The 16190-nt window shown below is 39.5% G+C and overlaps 1 protein-coding gene across 6 annotated transcripts; it reads left to right on the top strand.

Moving 5' to 3' along the window:
- The first annotated feature begins 38 nt into the window (after nucleotides 1-38).
- LOC308038177 (RING finger protein 151-like) lies at nucleotides 39-15925 on the top strand. Of its 6 annotated transcripts, none has more exons than XR_013921903.1 (8): nucleotides 3603-3630; nucleotides 4500-4613; nucleotides 5513-5738; nucleotides 6892-7031; nucleotides 8831-8993; nucleotides 10154-10274; nucleotides 10989-13620; nucleotides 14157-15925. XR_013921903.1 is itself a non-coding variant. In XM_080340494.1 (8 exons), the coding sequence occupies exons 3-7, from the start codon at nucleotides 5533-5535 to the stop codon at nucleotides 11223-11225; spliced, it is 867 nt and encodes a 288-aa protein (XP_080196620.1). In that variant the 5' UTR covers nucleotides 3603-3630; nucleotides 4500-4613; nucleotides 5513-5532; the 3' UTR covers nucleotides 11226-11231; nucleotides 13486-15925. The 6 variants fall into 6 exon arrangements, 5 of the variants coding, with proteins under 5 accessions (XP_080196618.1, XP_080196620.1, XP_080196619.1 ...); XM_080340494.1 differs by having other exon boundaries at nucleotides 10989-11231; nucleotides 13486-15925; XM_080340493.1 differs by having other exon boundaries at nucleotides 10989-11231; nucleotides 13037-15925.
- Nucleotides 15926-16190: the final 265 nt, after the last annotated feature.

Below are 16190 nucleotides of genomic sequence, written 5' to 3'. Positions count from 1 at the left end.
GCTGCGCATGAGCGAGGCCGTCTTGCCACACACAGCATGGCGGAGAGGCTGTGTTCCCGCCGCTTGCCGCGCGGCCGTCAAGCGAGAGTGGCCGCAAAAGTAACCTCGATTTCGCGACAGCGAGCGGCGGCGGGGCGAGGCGGCGCCGGGCGGGGTGAGCGGGGCGAGCGGGGGACTGCGGCCGCCTGCGGGCCGGGCCGGGCCGGGCCGGGCCGGGCTGGGCTGGGCTGGGCTGGGCTGGGGCCGCCTGCGGGGGAGAGCGGGACCGGGGCGGACGGCTGTGCGGAGCCGGACCGTGCAGTGGGAGACCTTGCCCGGGGATCTTGGCGCTTGTCAGGGGTCGCCCGCTGTCGGCAGGCCCGGCGGTGGCCTTGCCGTCCCAGTGAGCACTTGGGGGCGGCTGCTCGGCCTTACGTTACTGCTCCAGGGGCTTCCAGGCCGGTTTCGTTCTTTGTGACCGCGATCATTGGCCATTCCCGGAGAGCCCCCCCAGGGCCCGTGCAGAGCCCCGTCCACCGCCCCTGGAGCCCCTGGAGAGCGCTCCAGCGCTGGCGCTCGGCGCTGTGCAGTCCGGCCCCTGGGGGCCCAGCAGCTGGTCCGGGACATGCTGTCTCGCTGCAAAACCTGCTGAAAACGGAGCGACACAAACACGCAAGTGGAAGGGTTATGTAAAAATGTTCTTTGTCAAAGTCGTTTCCGATTTCTTAGGTGGTTCCTGGTAAAGGCATAGGACTTAAACTGTTGTATATCTTGTGCTGGTTATTATCGAAGCTTTTGTTAAGTCAGTTTTTTACATCAGTGTAAACTGGTATTAACTGTCCTTTCATTTTTATCCTCTTCTGTTCCCATTCTCTGACACAAATGTTTGTGAGACTCCACAGCGTACCAGTCTGGGGAGCTGAGCTGAGGGCGTAGCTCTATAGCAGCCTGAACCTCAGCCACCACTGTGTCCTACTGACCTTTCTGCCCTGGCTGCGGTTTCTCATTGCCTGTCTTGCCCTTCTTCCTCAGTCACTGGAGCTTCTGCTGAGCTATCTACAAGAAAATCCAGCCTGGCAAATCAGCAAGTTGTTGTCTCTGTGGTTAGTTGTCTGAGCCAGTTCAGGAAAGGGCCAAATGAAGTGTTCTATCTGATTCAAGGGAAGAAGTAGAGGGACGCTAGTGGGGCATTAATTAGCAGGTAGATTGACTTGGGCTACTGTAGGACAACTGTCAAAGATTTTTTTTTTTCCAGTTCAGTTTTGACACAGGTCATTTACCCAGTATGATACATCACTATCACTGTAGAAGCAGCTTGTACTGTCACAGTTGAAGGGGTGAGTCTTCATCTTTGGGCATTAATGCTGGGTTGAAGGTGGCTTAAGGTGACTGTGGCAGAGTGACATAAGACATCCTAAAACATTGCTTCTGTATAGCAGGATTTAAAGCACAGTGCATCTTCATGAAGATAGAAACTGAAGCAAGCGTTTTAATGTTACCTCATCCCCAGGCCTTGCATAAATTGTTTGTTTTCCAGCCACAGGACACTTCTGAAAATGCTGTCTTAGTGATGCACATCTGTAGTTCTGTTATGATTCACTCCAGCCCTTCAAGCAGTTATGCTTTGTTTTGTCACGTTGAAAATAAACAGTTTTTAAAAACCAGAGACTACTGCTGATCAATAAATGCAAGTCACTCATCTGATCTCAGTGTCCTGTTTTTTACAATGGAATAGCTTTGATTGGTGTCAAGACGTAGCAAGCTATGCCATTATATTGTTGGGAACTACATCCCATCAGTGTTCCCCCTGTTGTTGTACCCACACAAAACCTGTGTTTGAAGGCAGCGCAGTGCATAGCTCAAGGCTGGTTTTAGGTGTGCATCTGCCTGGCAAACAAAGTGGAATGACAGCTACTAAAAATGGTATTATACCTGTGAATTCTGGAGGAGATTTTTACTTGTCAAAAACTATGGGGAGAAATGAAATATATGTGAAACAATGGAAAGCAAATAGCATGTAATAGTTTATGTTTTTTCTGCCTTCCAGATTTGGCACCCGAAAGTTCCAGATATCCTTGTGTACAGTGTCACTGATAGTGGCCAGGTGATGGGCAAAATTCTGGACCAGAGAAACCAAAGACAAGGCAAAATTTGAGATGTTAGTTGAATGTGGGAAAGCAGTGATAAATGATGTCATTTGTAGGTGCAAACAAAAAAGAAGTGTGACAATCAGTGAATTGTAATAGAAATAGAAGAGGAGGTTTTGAGGCCAAGTCAAGAAGAGTGAAGTTTCTGGGGAAGACCAGAAGTTGAAAATTATGTCATTTTGTGGTGTAAGTACTGAGTAAAATGATCTGTACTGCTAGAGTGCGTGGCACTCATACAGTGCTCTCCCTCTGCTTATCCATTGACTGAAGTGCGTCTCTTGAAGTTGTCAGAAGATAAAACAGCTGTAGCTTCTCAGGTCAGGAAATTTCTGCTGGAAAAAGTCCTGGACTTCAGGGACAGTCATTGTCGTAGGTCTCAGACTCAAAGCCACAAGGATTCTGACACTGTGTGGGATGGTTCTGCTTCAACATTGGTCTTGAAAGCATACTGAAGGTCTCATCAGAAACTGCCTTAATTGTATTTTTTGCTTCACAGTCCCATTTGAACTCTCGTTTAGGTTGGGGCTTTAGATAGATTAATAGATTTGTTGCACTGAATTTTTCTGTCAAGCACAAATAAAGTTTTTGTTTTACACTTGATAAAAATACTCTTTACTGCATTCTGATAGACTTCAGACTTGCTAAAATATGGCAAAAAGTCTCTTGAAGACTTAGTGCTCAGGGATCAGCAACTTGTGTGCAAAATGTAGCTTATAGCATCTGCAGTTCCAGTAGAACAGAAACCCTAGGACAGCAAAAACACTCAGTTTTGTTGACATATCTTATATCTCTGCAAAGGTTTTGTAAAATCTGAGTCCTCTGGGATCCACCAAGCCAAATCAAAATTTTAGGCTGAAAATTCAAATTATAGCACGTATTTATATTGTTTAACAGTCCTCCAGCATAAACATATGTTTCAATGCTTTCATCAGCATTAGGAAGTAGTAGCAGACTTCACATTCTGCTACTGATAATTAGCATTGTTGTGTACTTTTTAAACCTTCCATTGTGGTCCTTGCTGTCCTTACAATCACAGCTTTGTGCAAACAATGCTCGTTGTGTTCACACTGAATTAGCAGAGTCTTGAATTTCTTGTCTTTGTTGAAGACCTCTAAAAACATACAAGGAAACAACAGCGTAAAGATCATTATCATTTTCATAATATGGTGTTTTCTTGAGCAGACTCTTTTAAGACCTAGAATGTCCATGCCGTGGCTGAAGGAATCCATATCCCAGATACTTGTAAATTTTGTTTCTGTGTGGATGACAACGTAGCCACAGAAGCACAGGGGTAAATGCAGCGTGTGAACTCTGCCTGGGACCTTGTCAGGAGCCTGTGTGGATTGCACTCCCTGCTACTGTGGCAACGCTGTCACTAGGTCACCCAGCTGGTCCGTGTCCCAGCTTATGTAAAGACAACTCAGGCATCTCTGCAAGCCCTGGTGTTGGCTGTGCAATAAAAATGCCAGTAGAAACAAAGCACGATATGGAAACCATGTAACAGGTGATGTGTTTTGCATTTGGGTATATGCATGTTTGCTTCTGTTATGTGTGCTCTCATTACAGATTTTATTAACTTCAATTTTAGCAAATACCCTTCTAACATAAGCACCTTTCATAACTGGTAAAGATCTGCTTTGATGCTCAGATAAATATAAGATATAAATTCCAGATTTATTTTGTATTAATGAAGAGGAATTGCAAAGTTTTTTTTTTCCCTTAAAAGCAAAATTTGACATTAGTTCTTAGAGATCATTATTGTTCTGACACAGTTCCACTTAAGACTGGGATTCTCTTTGAATGTCATATTGCAATTGCTAGATATCAACTTCAGGGATTTAAGTGATTGCATAGTTTTAATTTTTTTGTTTTAAGTAAACCACCTTAGCTATGCTGTGTATCAGAGCAATGGTATTTGTCAATACAATGAACTTGACTGTGATAGCGTTGTTTTAAAAATAAACTGCATATCATGCCCAGATAAAACCAGGTTAGATAAGAAACTTTCATCTTTTTAAGGAATACAGTTTTACCAGGTTTCAGTTCCTTCTTTTAAATAATATTGAATTATTTTGTCTTCAATGTTACAAACCTAGGCAGAAGGCTTCAAAATTAAAGAGCAGCAGGGTGTTCAGTTTTGAGATAAATATCTGCATCAGTAGTAACTGAAAGAGAGACCAATAGGGGTTTTTTTACCCTCTAATCTAGTCAGTTCTGTTGTGTTCAGTTGTAGCTTTTTCAGTGGCTGGCTTTGGAAAGCTTTGTTTTAACGGGCTGTTAGAACAGTATCTATTCAGCAGCTGGCTGGTTAGACATAGACTTGGTAACTTAGGAAACACTACTGAGCCTTTTTCTTTCTAATTTTTCTCATAGGCACAATAAAGCAGTGAAGAGAAACTGGAGGAAGTATTACATGTCTTACTGATCACAAAACCGTTTCTGAAGTATTTAGATAAACTATATGTATATGTACTAAAACCTAAAAAGGTAGGGTATCTTCATTTTCTGTTTTATTTAGAAAACCTCATAAGTAACAAAAACCTCTCTCATGAGTCTCAGGAAGGTTAAAAAAGTAATTTTGTATGTTAAGGAGGAATGTGAAGCCTAAACCATGTTCTTCTAAGTGAGTTCTGTCGAGTCTTACCAAATTCTACTAGGATTTTCATGATAGGATTTTGATGAAGGCGGATTGCCTGTTAGTTCTTCACAAAGCTTTCAAATCCATTTAAAGGCTACTCAGTTTTATAAAGTAGACCATGTAGGAGAAGACAGTAGCTCCTAATGATTTCAGGGTTAGCTGCAGTTTTGGCATCTTTTTCTTAGTGAATATTAAGTATTTCCCTAAACATGGGGAGATTTCATGCTGTTCCCTCTGGAATGGAAGTCTACAATGAGTCAAGAATCTTAGCCTTTTTTTTTCAGTATGTAGTTCATAAATACAAAATCTGCTGGCTGAAAGTGCCACAGCTATTGTCTGTAAGGACACTGTTTTGAAAGCTTGTTACACACTATATAAGACATTAAACTGGAAAGCAAACATTTGCATTTGAACTTCTATGATGTTTCTGCTTCAGGTAGAATTCAAGTCAATAGAAACTGGATGTTTCACAGTGGCTACTAGAACTATGTTCAGTAACAGCTCAACTGTCTGCTAAAATCTTTACTTTCAGAATTGAGAGTATCTTGATACAAAAATTGAATTCTGACATCCAGCAGTACAATTTCCAAATTCTTACTTAAATATCCAAAGTAAGTGTTTGCATTCTCGTCTGTGAAGTTCTTTATTCACGTTCTCCCTATTTCTAGAACTGCTTCCAGGCCTGTTTGTGAATCTAGCCACACAGATTGAGGACAGACTGCTTTGTTTCTCTGTGTCATTTTAACAGGTTGAAGGTGTGTGGAGAGCATGGGTTATGATATTGAGCGTTTCGTTGGCTACGTCAATGAAGGCCTATTATGCTCCATCTGCCGTGATGTGTTAGAAGATCCATTACAGGCTCCTTGTGAACACGCTTTCTGTACTGCTTGTATACATGGATGGCTGGTTCATCACAGCAACTGCCCTGAAGACAGACAAATGATTGATATATCTTTGCTACGACCTCTCTACAGGTATACAATAATCTTGCTGTATGTTGAAATTGCACAAATTTAGGATATCTCACCTTGCTTGTACAGTTTCATCTCTTGTCATTTACTGTCATTCAGATTGTCTTTATCCAATATGCCTATGGCAGAAACTTGCATGAAAGCATTAGCATTTTCTGTTTATTATAACTAACTTTCAAGGTATTAAGATTTCAAAATAGAAAGACCACTTTATTTGTTCTCCACCTTTTTATATCTTGAATGCTGATTTTGGATATCTGTCTGGATATTATTCTGAACACAGGTCTTCTACAGCACCAAAACTTTCCCATACTTTGTTAGAGAAAGCAGGCAAAGCAACTTTTGACAACAGTCACTGAACACTGTGTATCTTCTGGTTTTCTTTTCAGTCTTACCTAGATACTGTAGTGGGGTTTGTAATGAAGAATTCCTGTAGAGATGAACCAAACCTCTTGCCTTCAAATACTTTTTTAAAAAGGTCTTTAGCTGTAAAATACCTGTCTTGCACCACCTTGTCATGTAAAGCAGGCTGTTTCCATGAGTGTCTTCTGTATTTCTTGCCCGCATAGAGTTTTGCCAGTGGACACTACTTGCTGATTAACTCCAGTATTGTCTAATCTTGCTCAGATTAACAGTTAGGTGTCTAAAACCTTCAGCCACAGATGTTGAATTAACTCCATTAGTACTCCAGTGTTCTTGTTAATAATGAGATTTTACTGTGTGGAAAGATGAGGTACAGTGTAAACAGAACCCTGGAGTTTAATTTATAGATTGTTCTGTCTGTACTCACTGTAGTCTGTTTGGTTTGACATGTTTAGAAACACAAAACTTAAAATGATGAACAAGTAGCCCTAGTGTTTATTCGTGGTAATACCCGCTGAGCTAGTGAAAGGTTGCAGTTAAAAAATTATTCAAAAAGGAAGATTTCATTTGCACATTTAATTTTGGAGACTGAATTTGCCATTAACATTGAGGGTTTTTAAGCCGCTTCTTTTCCAATATACTCACTCGAATGCTAAAAAAATAAAATTAAACGTTATTCACAATTTATCCTAACAGATAGTAGAATCTTACTTTCTTTTGTCAAAAGTTGAAAATACAAATTTTTCAATAATGTTCCAAGATTTAATAACATTTCATTTTTTATTGCATGTAGGTATATGAAAAATGATTTAAACCGTCTTCAGCTACATTGCAAAAACAGAGAGTATGGCTGTGAAATGATTTGTTCTCTGGAGTCTATAGACAGGCATGAAAGGGAGTGTGAATACAGTCAGATACGTTGCTCCAATGCCGGTGAGTGACATTCAAAGAAGTTGAATCCTTTATATTCAGAAAACATGTGTTTGTTGTCTTTTTGTCAACAGAATGGCAATAATGGCTGTTATTTCCAAACAGAAATTCAAAGCTTTGGCTTTATCTAATCTTTACAGTAGTCTTTTTGAACAAAATGTATCACCAATTTATGGCAATTATGTTCATTAGCAACATTTTTTTGTCTAAGAACTAACCAAAATTAGTGAGTATGATGGACTTCAAATTTCTGAAAATAAAGGAGTGTGTTTGTTTTGCTCATGTCAAGTTATGAGGTTTTCTTTCAATTTTGACTGCTCATTTTGATGCTTCAATCAACTCACAGCACCCACAGACTGCTAGTGGGTCACACTTTATTGATAAAACATCCAGTTACTTGCTGCATTTGCAGCCGCTCACTCTGTCTTGTGGCTTTAACAAAAACATATATTGGAAATAAGAATTGTTTTAAGCTGAACTACGGTTAGAGATGTTGTGTTCATGGTAAGATTTTTATTTAGAACAAACCTACCTTCCTCCTGAGGAAGAAACATACAGCTAAAAAGGAACATCCTTGTAAAATTTCCCAGTCAATTTTATTCAAAATGTTGTATGTTCCTACACAAATTTAATTTCTAATTAATGATGCTAAGGGCATAGTCAAGTCTGCCATTGTAATCAATTATAAGAAGACCAAGGTGTTAGAGCTGCTCTACTGGAAGTTACTCTTCCTCTCAGCACTAAGTGACTCCTGCAGATGCTTCAGATTCACCTGTTTTTCTTTCTACCACAGCAGCAGCATTTACAGAGTTACCAAACCTTGTCTGTGCTGTCTGCCGTGCAGCCTGTGGGGGCTCTTACAGTTCTTGAATTCTTCCTCAAGAATACAGCAGAGTGTATTTTGAGTATCTGAATTACAAATCATTATATTTATTAGTAAAGCTCTTCTAAAGGGCTCTCTTTTGCAATTTCCTGGTGTGGTTTGTTGGCAAGTTTCATTGCTCCATTGTTTCCATTTTCTCACTTCAATTTCATCTTCAAATTAAATGCAAGTGTGTTTTACAGCAAACAGTGCCTCAAAGATTAAATGTTAAGAACACAAACTTCAAGTTTAGAGTGTTAAATGTGACAAGAATTTATATAGTGTTCATCTTTGGTTCCCTAGGTTTTAATCACTACAGATTTGTAAAGTTTGTATCCTAGAATTTCTGTGGAAATTTTCAGTTATTAAATGTTCATAGATGCATGTTCTTGTTTATTTATGGTCCTGTATGTAACATACCAGACCACAACCAAGGTTGAGGAAAACAAGGTTACATTCCATCTCACCTGCAGTTTTGCTACATGTCCTTTGACCTTTTTTTCTAGATGTGGTACATAATTTGTTTTTACACATGTGCATTCTTCTTCAATTCCAGTTATTGCGCTTTGTGATAGAAGTGCAGACAAGCTGCCTAGAGTCTTAGCTTGGCATCTCTGTTGTCATTATGGAAGTTGCTTTAATACCAGACCAGCAGCAGAAGACTGCACAGAAAATACCTACTTTTTAATGTGTATTTTCAGATAATAGACAGATATATTAATATGACTTTTCAAGAGTGTTTTATTACTAGTATGTGTGTTAGAACTATTGCACTTTGTATTCTAAATAAATCAGGTTTTTCATGGTTTTAACAGATTCACAGTTGCTTAGCTCAAGATATTGCAGCTGATGTGCTTTTTTTTGTTTGGAATTAATAATAATGCTTTTGTTAGTTGTAAATGACCGGCTTACCTTACTGACCTTACTGTTCCCTGTTCAGGTTGTACAGTTCAGATCGAACGACGTAACTTAGATGGTCACCTGGCAGTGTGCGAATATCGGAGCCGTGAATGCCCCAATGGTTGCGGTTACACCATTCTCAGCGCAGAAGACACACAGCATAATTGTGTAGCAGAGCTGAGAACAGAGTTAGAACTACTTCGGTACAAATCTTCTGTTTCTTTGATGTTTGTGTTAGTCTGGGCCTAAGATCACTGCTTAAAGCACTTCAAATGCTAGCACTGGATTTTGGTATCTGTTAAATAGTCTATTAATTACTTGACGCTAATGGGCTAGAGCATGTGTCAGCATAACTTTAAATTCTTACTGTTTTGATTTTTTTGCTCTTATTTTTGTGGGTCCAAGTTATTATAAGTCCTAAAATATCATTTCATGTTGTTGAACAAGACTGTGAGCTGCCCATATAAAATGATGAAATAGCTAACAAGAACTAGACTGAAGTTGGCAGTTTCATTTTTCCACTGGCATGTTACAGACCCAAATTCACATTATTTAATAATTATATTTAGCTTATATTTTTACAGATCCAGAAGATAAAAATATCTAATTATTTTGGCAGGTACAGACTGGTAGATTAAGCCTCTGAGGATGTAATACTCAATTTTTACTAAAATCTTGGCAGATTCATAACAGTTGGTGAATGTGACTCTTCCTAGGGGCATCCTTTTTCCTCATGTATATTTTTTGTAGCTTTCTGTGATTTTCCAGTTTTCCCATGCTCCTTCCCATTTCTATTCTTCAACTCACTGTCTGTCTTGTGCTCTTGAACATTGCTGGGAAGTCAGGCTCAAATCTGGTTTAAATGCACTGAGACACAAGGGTTTCTGCTACCTGGTGTCTGAATTCAGAAGGTTAATGTAGGTAGAGAAAGTTTTTGGCTGTGAAGCTGTGTGAATTGTTATAATAGTTTGCTGCACGCTATCATTTAGTGTCCACCGTAAAAGTGATGACATGTTTAGCCACAGTATAGTATTCACGCTTCTTATCTTGACTGCATGTGTTTAATAATACTAAGCAGGTGTACACTACAAGTAAAAGGCAGTAAATCATTTAAAGTCATAAATATATGTTCTTCAGTTCATAGAATTGCTTCAGGAATATGATACAGTTGTCCCATATGTAGGCTGTGCGTGGTCACTTTAGTATCCCCTGGGCACATGCACTTTTTAATGTTAGTTTTATTTAAATGAATAAATAGTATTATCATGCCCCTAGAGTGGTGTCCTGTAGAGGCTTTCTGGAATTCGAAAATCTCTTTTTTTCTGTGCTTACAAGACTTACCAAGGAGAAATAAACCTTTTAGGTCAGAAATGATCTGCAGAGTGGAGGAGGCAAAACATGAGATGGAGTCAAGGTTAGATTCACAGAGAAGGCATATGGTCCAAAAAGAGAGTATTCTGCAAAATGAAATTGAGGAACTAAAGGTAAATATGATCATTTTGTTTTCTTTTTTTCCTTCTATCAGTCTAGGTTTTGCTTTTGCCAGTAGTATTCTCTTATTTTGTAATTATAGTCTCACAGAGATGAGACTTAGGTTAAGTATGAGAAGCAGAAGAGGTGTTGGCACAGTGCTTTGCCAGGCTGAGCAGCTCTGTGGAGAAGTCAGGTGAGTAATCTAGATTACTAGCGTATTCCTGAGCTTCACCTGCTTCAAATGCATTGGAGCTGACCTGGGTACCCTTGTGCAAGGACTGCATCTTTTCATTCATCCAGTTCTTATTATATCACAGAATAATGATTTCTAAAGCCCAAAGCAATGGATGAGCTTTATAGTTACATTTTTTATTTTTACTGGATTTGATGTTAAATCCTTGAAGAATGTATCGGAACATAACCGAAACTTTATTTTGATTGGGGTCTTGAAATAGAAAATGTAAGCAGCAACTGAGTAAAGCCACTGTTTCTTATTATACTTCAGAAGAAACTTTTTGCACTTTTAGGAAAATTCTGAGTCTTTGAAACAAGACCATTCTGAAGGTGGATGCTGGATTCTATCTCAAATTTACATTTGTTCCACTATAAAAAATTATTCCAGTGTTGCTTATTCTTTAGAATCGATCACCCTGCCAATTCAACTTCATACCACTACTATTAGAAAAGAGTTTGTTTCCTGCAGTAAGTTTGTGTTTGCGTTTCAGAGTCAGATGTCACGAATGATGTCAGATGTGCGCTCTCTGATGGCTGCAGAGAGACAACATCGCCAGGAGCTGGAGCAGGCAGAGCTGGAAAAACGGGAGTTAATGGAGCTGCTGAAGGGGCTGCAGAAGGACTGTCGATTAACTACTACAGAAGGAAGCAGAAAGTCAACAAATTTCCGCCCTCTGACGCGACTAGAGAGCGTCAAACGAAAGCCTCGGGAAGTTACGGTTATCTAAACAGAAGTAAGCTCAAAAAGCATTTTCTTCTGATTTCTGGGACCATCTGGCAAACTTTTCTACTTTCCATGAATAATTGCTAAATCACTTCTGATTTACTTGATTCATTTTAAAATCTAGATTACTACTTTTATTTCCTCTTGGGGCATAAAAACAGATGGGGAAATCTTTTCTTAGGGAACAGTGGGCATTAAAACTAAATACATTTTTAACTAATGTTTCTATAAAAAACGAGGAAGGAGACTTGATTTATAGTCTCTTCAGTGCATTATTTATAGGAGTCTTTCAAGCCTGAAAGCCAGAGCCTTTTAAAGTCAAAGATACTTAAAGCTTGTTTCCTTCCTAGTCCATTATAGTCTGTTTAAAATCAAGTTTATGCTTAGACTTGGAACAGAAAGAAAATGCAATCATTAGTAATGGCATTTGGGATGTACTTAATTGGGGAAAAAGTCAGTAATAGAATTAGTAAGTCCGTAATAGAAATGAATAGATTTTGCTTGCTTACAATCTGTGGAAGGTCTATTTCAAAGGTGGAGAGAAAGCACTTTAAATTGTAATTCAACTGCTGTGGAACAGCTTCAGGTGAGGCTGACTTTTTAATTTAGAGTTTCTCTAGTTTCCCAGGCTGATACACGCTTTAATATTAAAGCCCAAGGCAACAGAGTTGTCTAAAACCTTTTCAATAGATGTGTAACTTGGAGCTTTTTGTATGTGAAAGTCCTTTAAGCTTGAGACCAGCCCATTCAATACTCAGCAAGCATATATAAATACCTTGAGTATCCTTAATTTTCTTTTGGCAGGTTTAAGGCCACTTGAACATTAATATCCACAACAGATGAATATTTGCACAGTCACTTGGACTCTGGACATCTTTATTAGTACTAAAGTTTGCAGTTGTGTAAGAACTGGGATTTTTTAACAGACTCACAAATACTGAAGCAAGGGGGCATTTGTCTGTAAGGACTGTGTAAGAAGTCTGTACAGTTCAAAGCCTTTTCTCTAAACTTCTGACACAGCCTGTCCGTGTTGTTTTCTGCGGTGTAGCTAAGCCATATTCTGTCCTCCGTTGCAGCTCTTCAGTGGAGTGACTAGGGGAGACCCTGGCCTCCTGTTTACCGAATGTGCTAAATCAGTTTTGAACTTTTGGGAAAACATGTGCAGGTGCAACAATCTGAATAAGCTAATTGTATCGTTTAGAAAGCAAATACATTACTGTGCATGCCTCGCTGTCACTCAGAGCAACGCTTTCATGGTTAACAGCGAAACCAAAGAGAGAGGCAGCCACCTTCTTTAGCACGTACGCTGCATTATGAAGACTTGTGGTCAGAGCTGTCTTAATTTCAGGCATTAATAAATCCTTCTGACTTGCTTTATTATCATTGAAGCAGATGTACACACGTTCAGGTCTTGTGCATTTGAAATCTGACAGAAATAACTCTGCTGTGAAAGTTGGTTTGTTTTGGTTTTTTTCTGAAAGAAAACATTCATAGGAAGAGTTATGTCCAAATATTTACTGGGTTTCAGTCCTTATATTCAAGATTAAATTATAATCATTGGCAGTATTTAGGTCACTGTAGCAGTCTCACCAACTCATGACATAGCACATCTCTTAAGCAGCCATATTTAACAATCTGAAACAGTAAAACTAGCTATAATTTGGGAAGACCTTCATTAACACTAAACATTCAGTGGTCAATTCACATGTATCAGTGTGCACATTAAAGCTGTAGGTAGGAAGTAAGAATGCTTTTATTATGTTATGTTCTAAATAAGCAAGCTGTTGGTGTCTGTGGTCTGTGACTCCATTTCAGCATTCACACTAATTTTGAAGCTTCTTGGCAACACCAGATTTCACGCTATTAGAGTCAGTCGGTGCTTTTCTGTGTACTGTGACTGTGTGGTTCTGTGATGTGACTTTATCTGCTTTGCTTAATGCGAAAGAAGAAAAACCTTCAAAATCCTGCAGAACTGAGATGAGCTGGATCATCTTTCCCAAGTTGGAGGGCAGAAGTGATCGCCCAATCTTTTCTGTTCTGACCACTGGAAAAAGCAAGTGCTTTCTCCATAATGGGATCTCTGCATTTGCTTGTTTTAGGAGTTTGACCCTTATATTTGTGACTGAATTCCTTCTAGAATGGGAAACAGGGTTTATTTTGTATTTACTTAGCATTTGGTCTGCTGTCTGTCCCCTAAGTGACAGACATGAAACTACGGGACAAAACACATTCTAGGTGGTAAGGAAGGACTTTCTGCTCTGCAGTCTGTGCAGCTTCTAGTTGCCAGCTCTGGAGTACGAACTTTCAGCGTTGAAATGCGGCAGCACTTTGGACCCACCTGCTGCTGGAATGACCTGTCAGCTCCGGTTTCCTTCAGCAGCCAAGAAGCCCTTGCAGAGGTATTTTAAATCAGCACCAAGTAGCTAATAGCATCAGATCCCTCACGTTAATTTAAGCTTAATCCTATTCCTCTGTGTTGATAAATTGTTCTGCACTTAATATTTTCCTCTGCTGATGAACCACTTTACAGGGTGGCATTTGCTGAAGTGTGGTCATCATTTTACCTGCATTATAATTGACTAGGCAAAAATTCAATAGCCCATTATAATAATATTTTATCTGCTTCAGCCTCTCCAGGCTCTTACATTACACAGCTCTAAATAGCAGCTGGCAGAAACAAGGGAATTCTTTCTTTCTTTCTTTCTTTCTTTCTTTCTTTCTTTCTTTCTTTCTTTCTTTCAAATAGTTTGTTAATCCTTTTTATAAAATCTAAAGGTCTAAATATTGTAGCAGACTTGGTGTAAGTGAAAACCATATTTTAGGATTATATGAGAGACACTGCTTGAAGTGCATTACAGGAGGGCTCCAGCACTAAGGTACTGGTGTTGGTGTTCTCATACTAGATCACACTTCAATCAGTTCTGTTTTCTCACAGGTGGAACCGTTACTCAAGTGGACCAGTAACCGAGCAAACAGTTGTATTTGTAGTTGTTTCTAATAGCGCTTTGCAGCTGAAGGAGGGAGAGCAAAGGCTGTGGAGCCCGGGGAGTGGGGAGAAAGCAGCGGGGCAGCCGCGCCAGCCTGTGCAGCGCCTGCTGCCATTACAATTAACACAGCATTAAAAAGGAGATTAAATCTTTATCCACAGTTAAGTGGGTACGAAATGTAATAGTACCAAACCTGGGAGATTCACAAACAAAACTCCTAGAGAGCAAAGATGTTAAGTAAAGCATGTGAGACTACAAGATATTACAAGGAATTGAGCAAATCCTTCTGCTACATTAAATTAGGTGAAAAAAATAACACTAAGGATATATTTTACAAAATATTTTAAAGCAAGTGGTAAGTTTGCCTTTGAAAGAAATCAACATTTAGATATTTATTCTGAAGACACAAGAGGCCAGTTACAAATACATGTAATCTAGTTCCCCTTAGACTGACTTTTCCACTTGAGAGGTCAAATTCAAGGCAAAATAGTTTCCTCTGTTTCCTTCAGCATTAAATCTACATTTCCTTCACCTGCACTCCTCCCAAAGCAAAACCCTGTCAGTGGACTTGGCCAGTATGGACCATTGCCCCTGGGATTATTTTGCCTGGAGCAGGAACAGCAAGTTTTGGGGGGAGCTTCTTGTAGGTTTAGATGAGTTTCAAGAGAAGGTGTGGAACTGAGAACGATGCATCTGAGTCAAGTGCAGGAGCAGCAAGGAAGAAATTTGCTGGACTTCCTAATTAAGGTGGCAGCTTTCAGTACGATTCTAGTACGAGATTAACAGTCTCATGAGGGAAATCAGTTTAGTACCACATATGTACAAGCGTTTCTTGTCAGCACAAAAGGGAATGGAATTACATAGTTAAACAAAATACCTAATACAGTAGAGTATTTTGACTGGCCAAAAGTGTTTTTATCTCAACTGTTCTTAGGTGTTTTTAAGAAGTTTAATGTATCAATTGATCCCAGGTGGCAAAGGGTTCCTCAGAGTTACAGAAATGGGCAGCCTTGCAAGTTACATTTTCTGTGCATTGTCCTCTTGGATGTTTCTGGCTGGTGCTTTTCTGCCTGGAAGCGCTGAACAGTATTTAAACAGAGCAGTACCAGCCTTGCCTTTCTCCCATACTGCTGGTTGGATAAAGTACGATAGGACAGGGAGATTTTACCACAGAGACAGATGCCTTTATAAAGACCTACTATTCTATGCAACTTTCTATTAACAAATAAACATTGAACTGTCTTCCAGCATTGTGGTTCACTGCCGATTTATTTACATTTTCTACCTTTATATACACAAGAAGGATAAAATAGTGCTTAACAGATCTTAATCTCTAGTCTGTAAAACAGTAACACTATTTGTACCACTTTGAAGTACACTTTGTATAAAAGTTGGATTAATAAAGTAGTCTCTACCATAATTAATGAAGTTTGTTTCACTTCTTTCTGATAGGAAAGTTTGAGTCTCTTCATCAGATGAAATAGCAAAATGTGGGTATGCTGGCTGCACTGTGGGGGAGGTCACGAATAAACTACACTGGAGGGTCAGTGCAGTGGAGGAGGTGCAGCTGTATTTTGCCAAATAGAGGCACTATACAGCAATAAAGGCAGGTATTCCATCAAATGCTGTTCCTTCCTCAGGGATTTTTCTCCTGCCGCATGGCTGGGCATTTCTGAATGGGCTGAGCAGCTGTTTTGAAGGTGAAGAGCTGGCAGCAGTTGAAAACTCTGGGACTCGAAGAGCGTGACATTCTGGTCCTGCACAAACAGCAGGACGATGAACTGGCAAGAAGGGAAAAATGACTTCACTGTCCATCAGCTGAAGAGATCTCACCCCTAATGTGGAGTTTTCATACCCACAAGATCCCAAGTGGGATTTGAATCTAGAATCATTTTAGTTGAAAAAGACCATCATGATCAGAGTCCAACTGTTAACCTGTCACCAAGCCATGTCCCTACACGTGAACAAATAAGAAAACCAGA

The sequence above is a fragment of the Nesoenas mayeri genome, assembly GCF_963082525.1.
Source record: "Nesoenas mayeri genome assembly, chromosome: 2".
Lineage (NCBI taxonomy): Eukaryota > Metazoa > Chordata > Aves > Columbiformes > Columbidae > Nesoenas > Nesoenas mayeri.
This window is presented reverse-complemented; position numbering and strand designations above follow the sequence as displayed.

Excerpts from the sequence above, each read along its gene's own strand:
- LOC308038177 (XM_080340492.1), top strand. The coding sequence starts at position 5,533 with ATGGGTTATGATATTGAGCGTTTCGTTGGCTACGTCAATGAAGGCCTA. Across the intron at positions 5,739-6,891 it reads TTGCTACGACCTCTCTACAG|GTATATGAAAAATGATTTAA; the intron begins GTATACAATAAT and ends TATTGCATGTAG. Across the intron at positions 8,994-10,153 it reads ACAGAGTTAGAACTACTTCG|GTCAGAAATGATCTGCAGAG; the intron begins GTACAAATCTTC and ends TAAACCTTTTAG.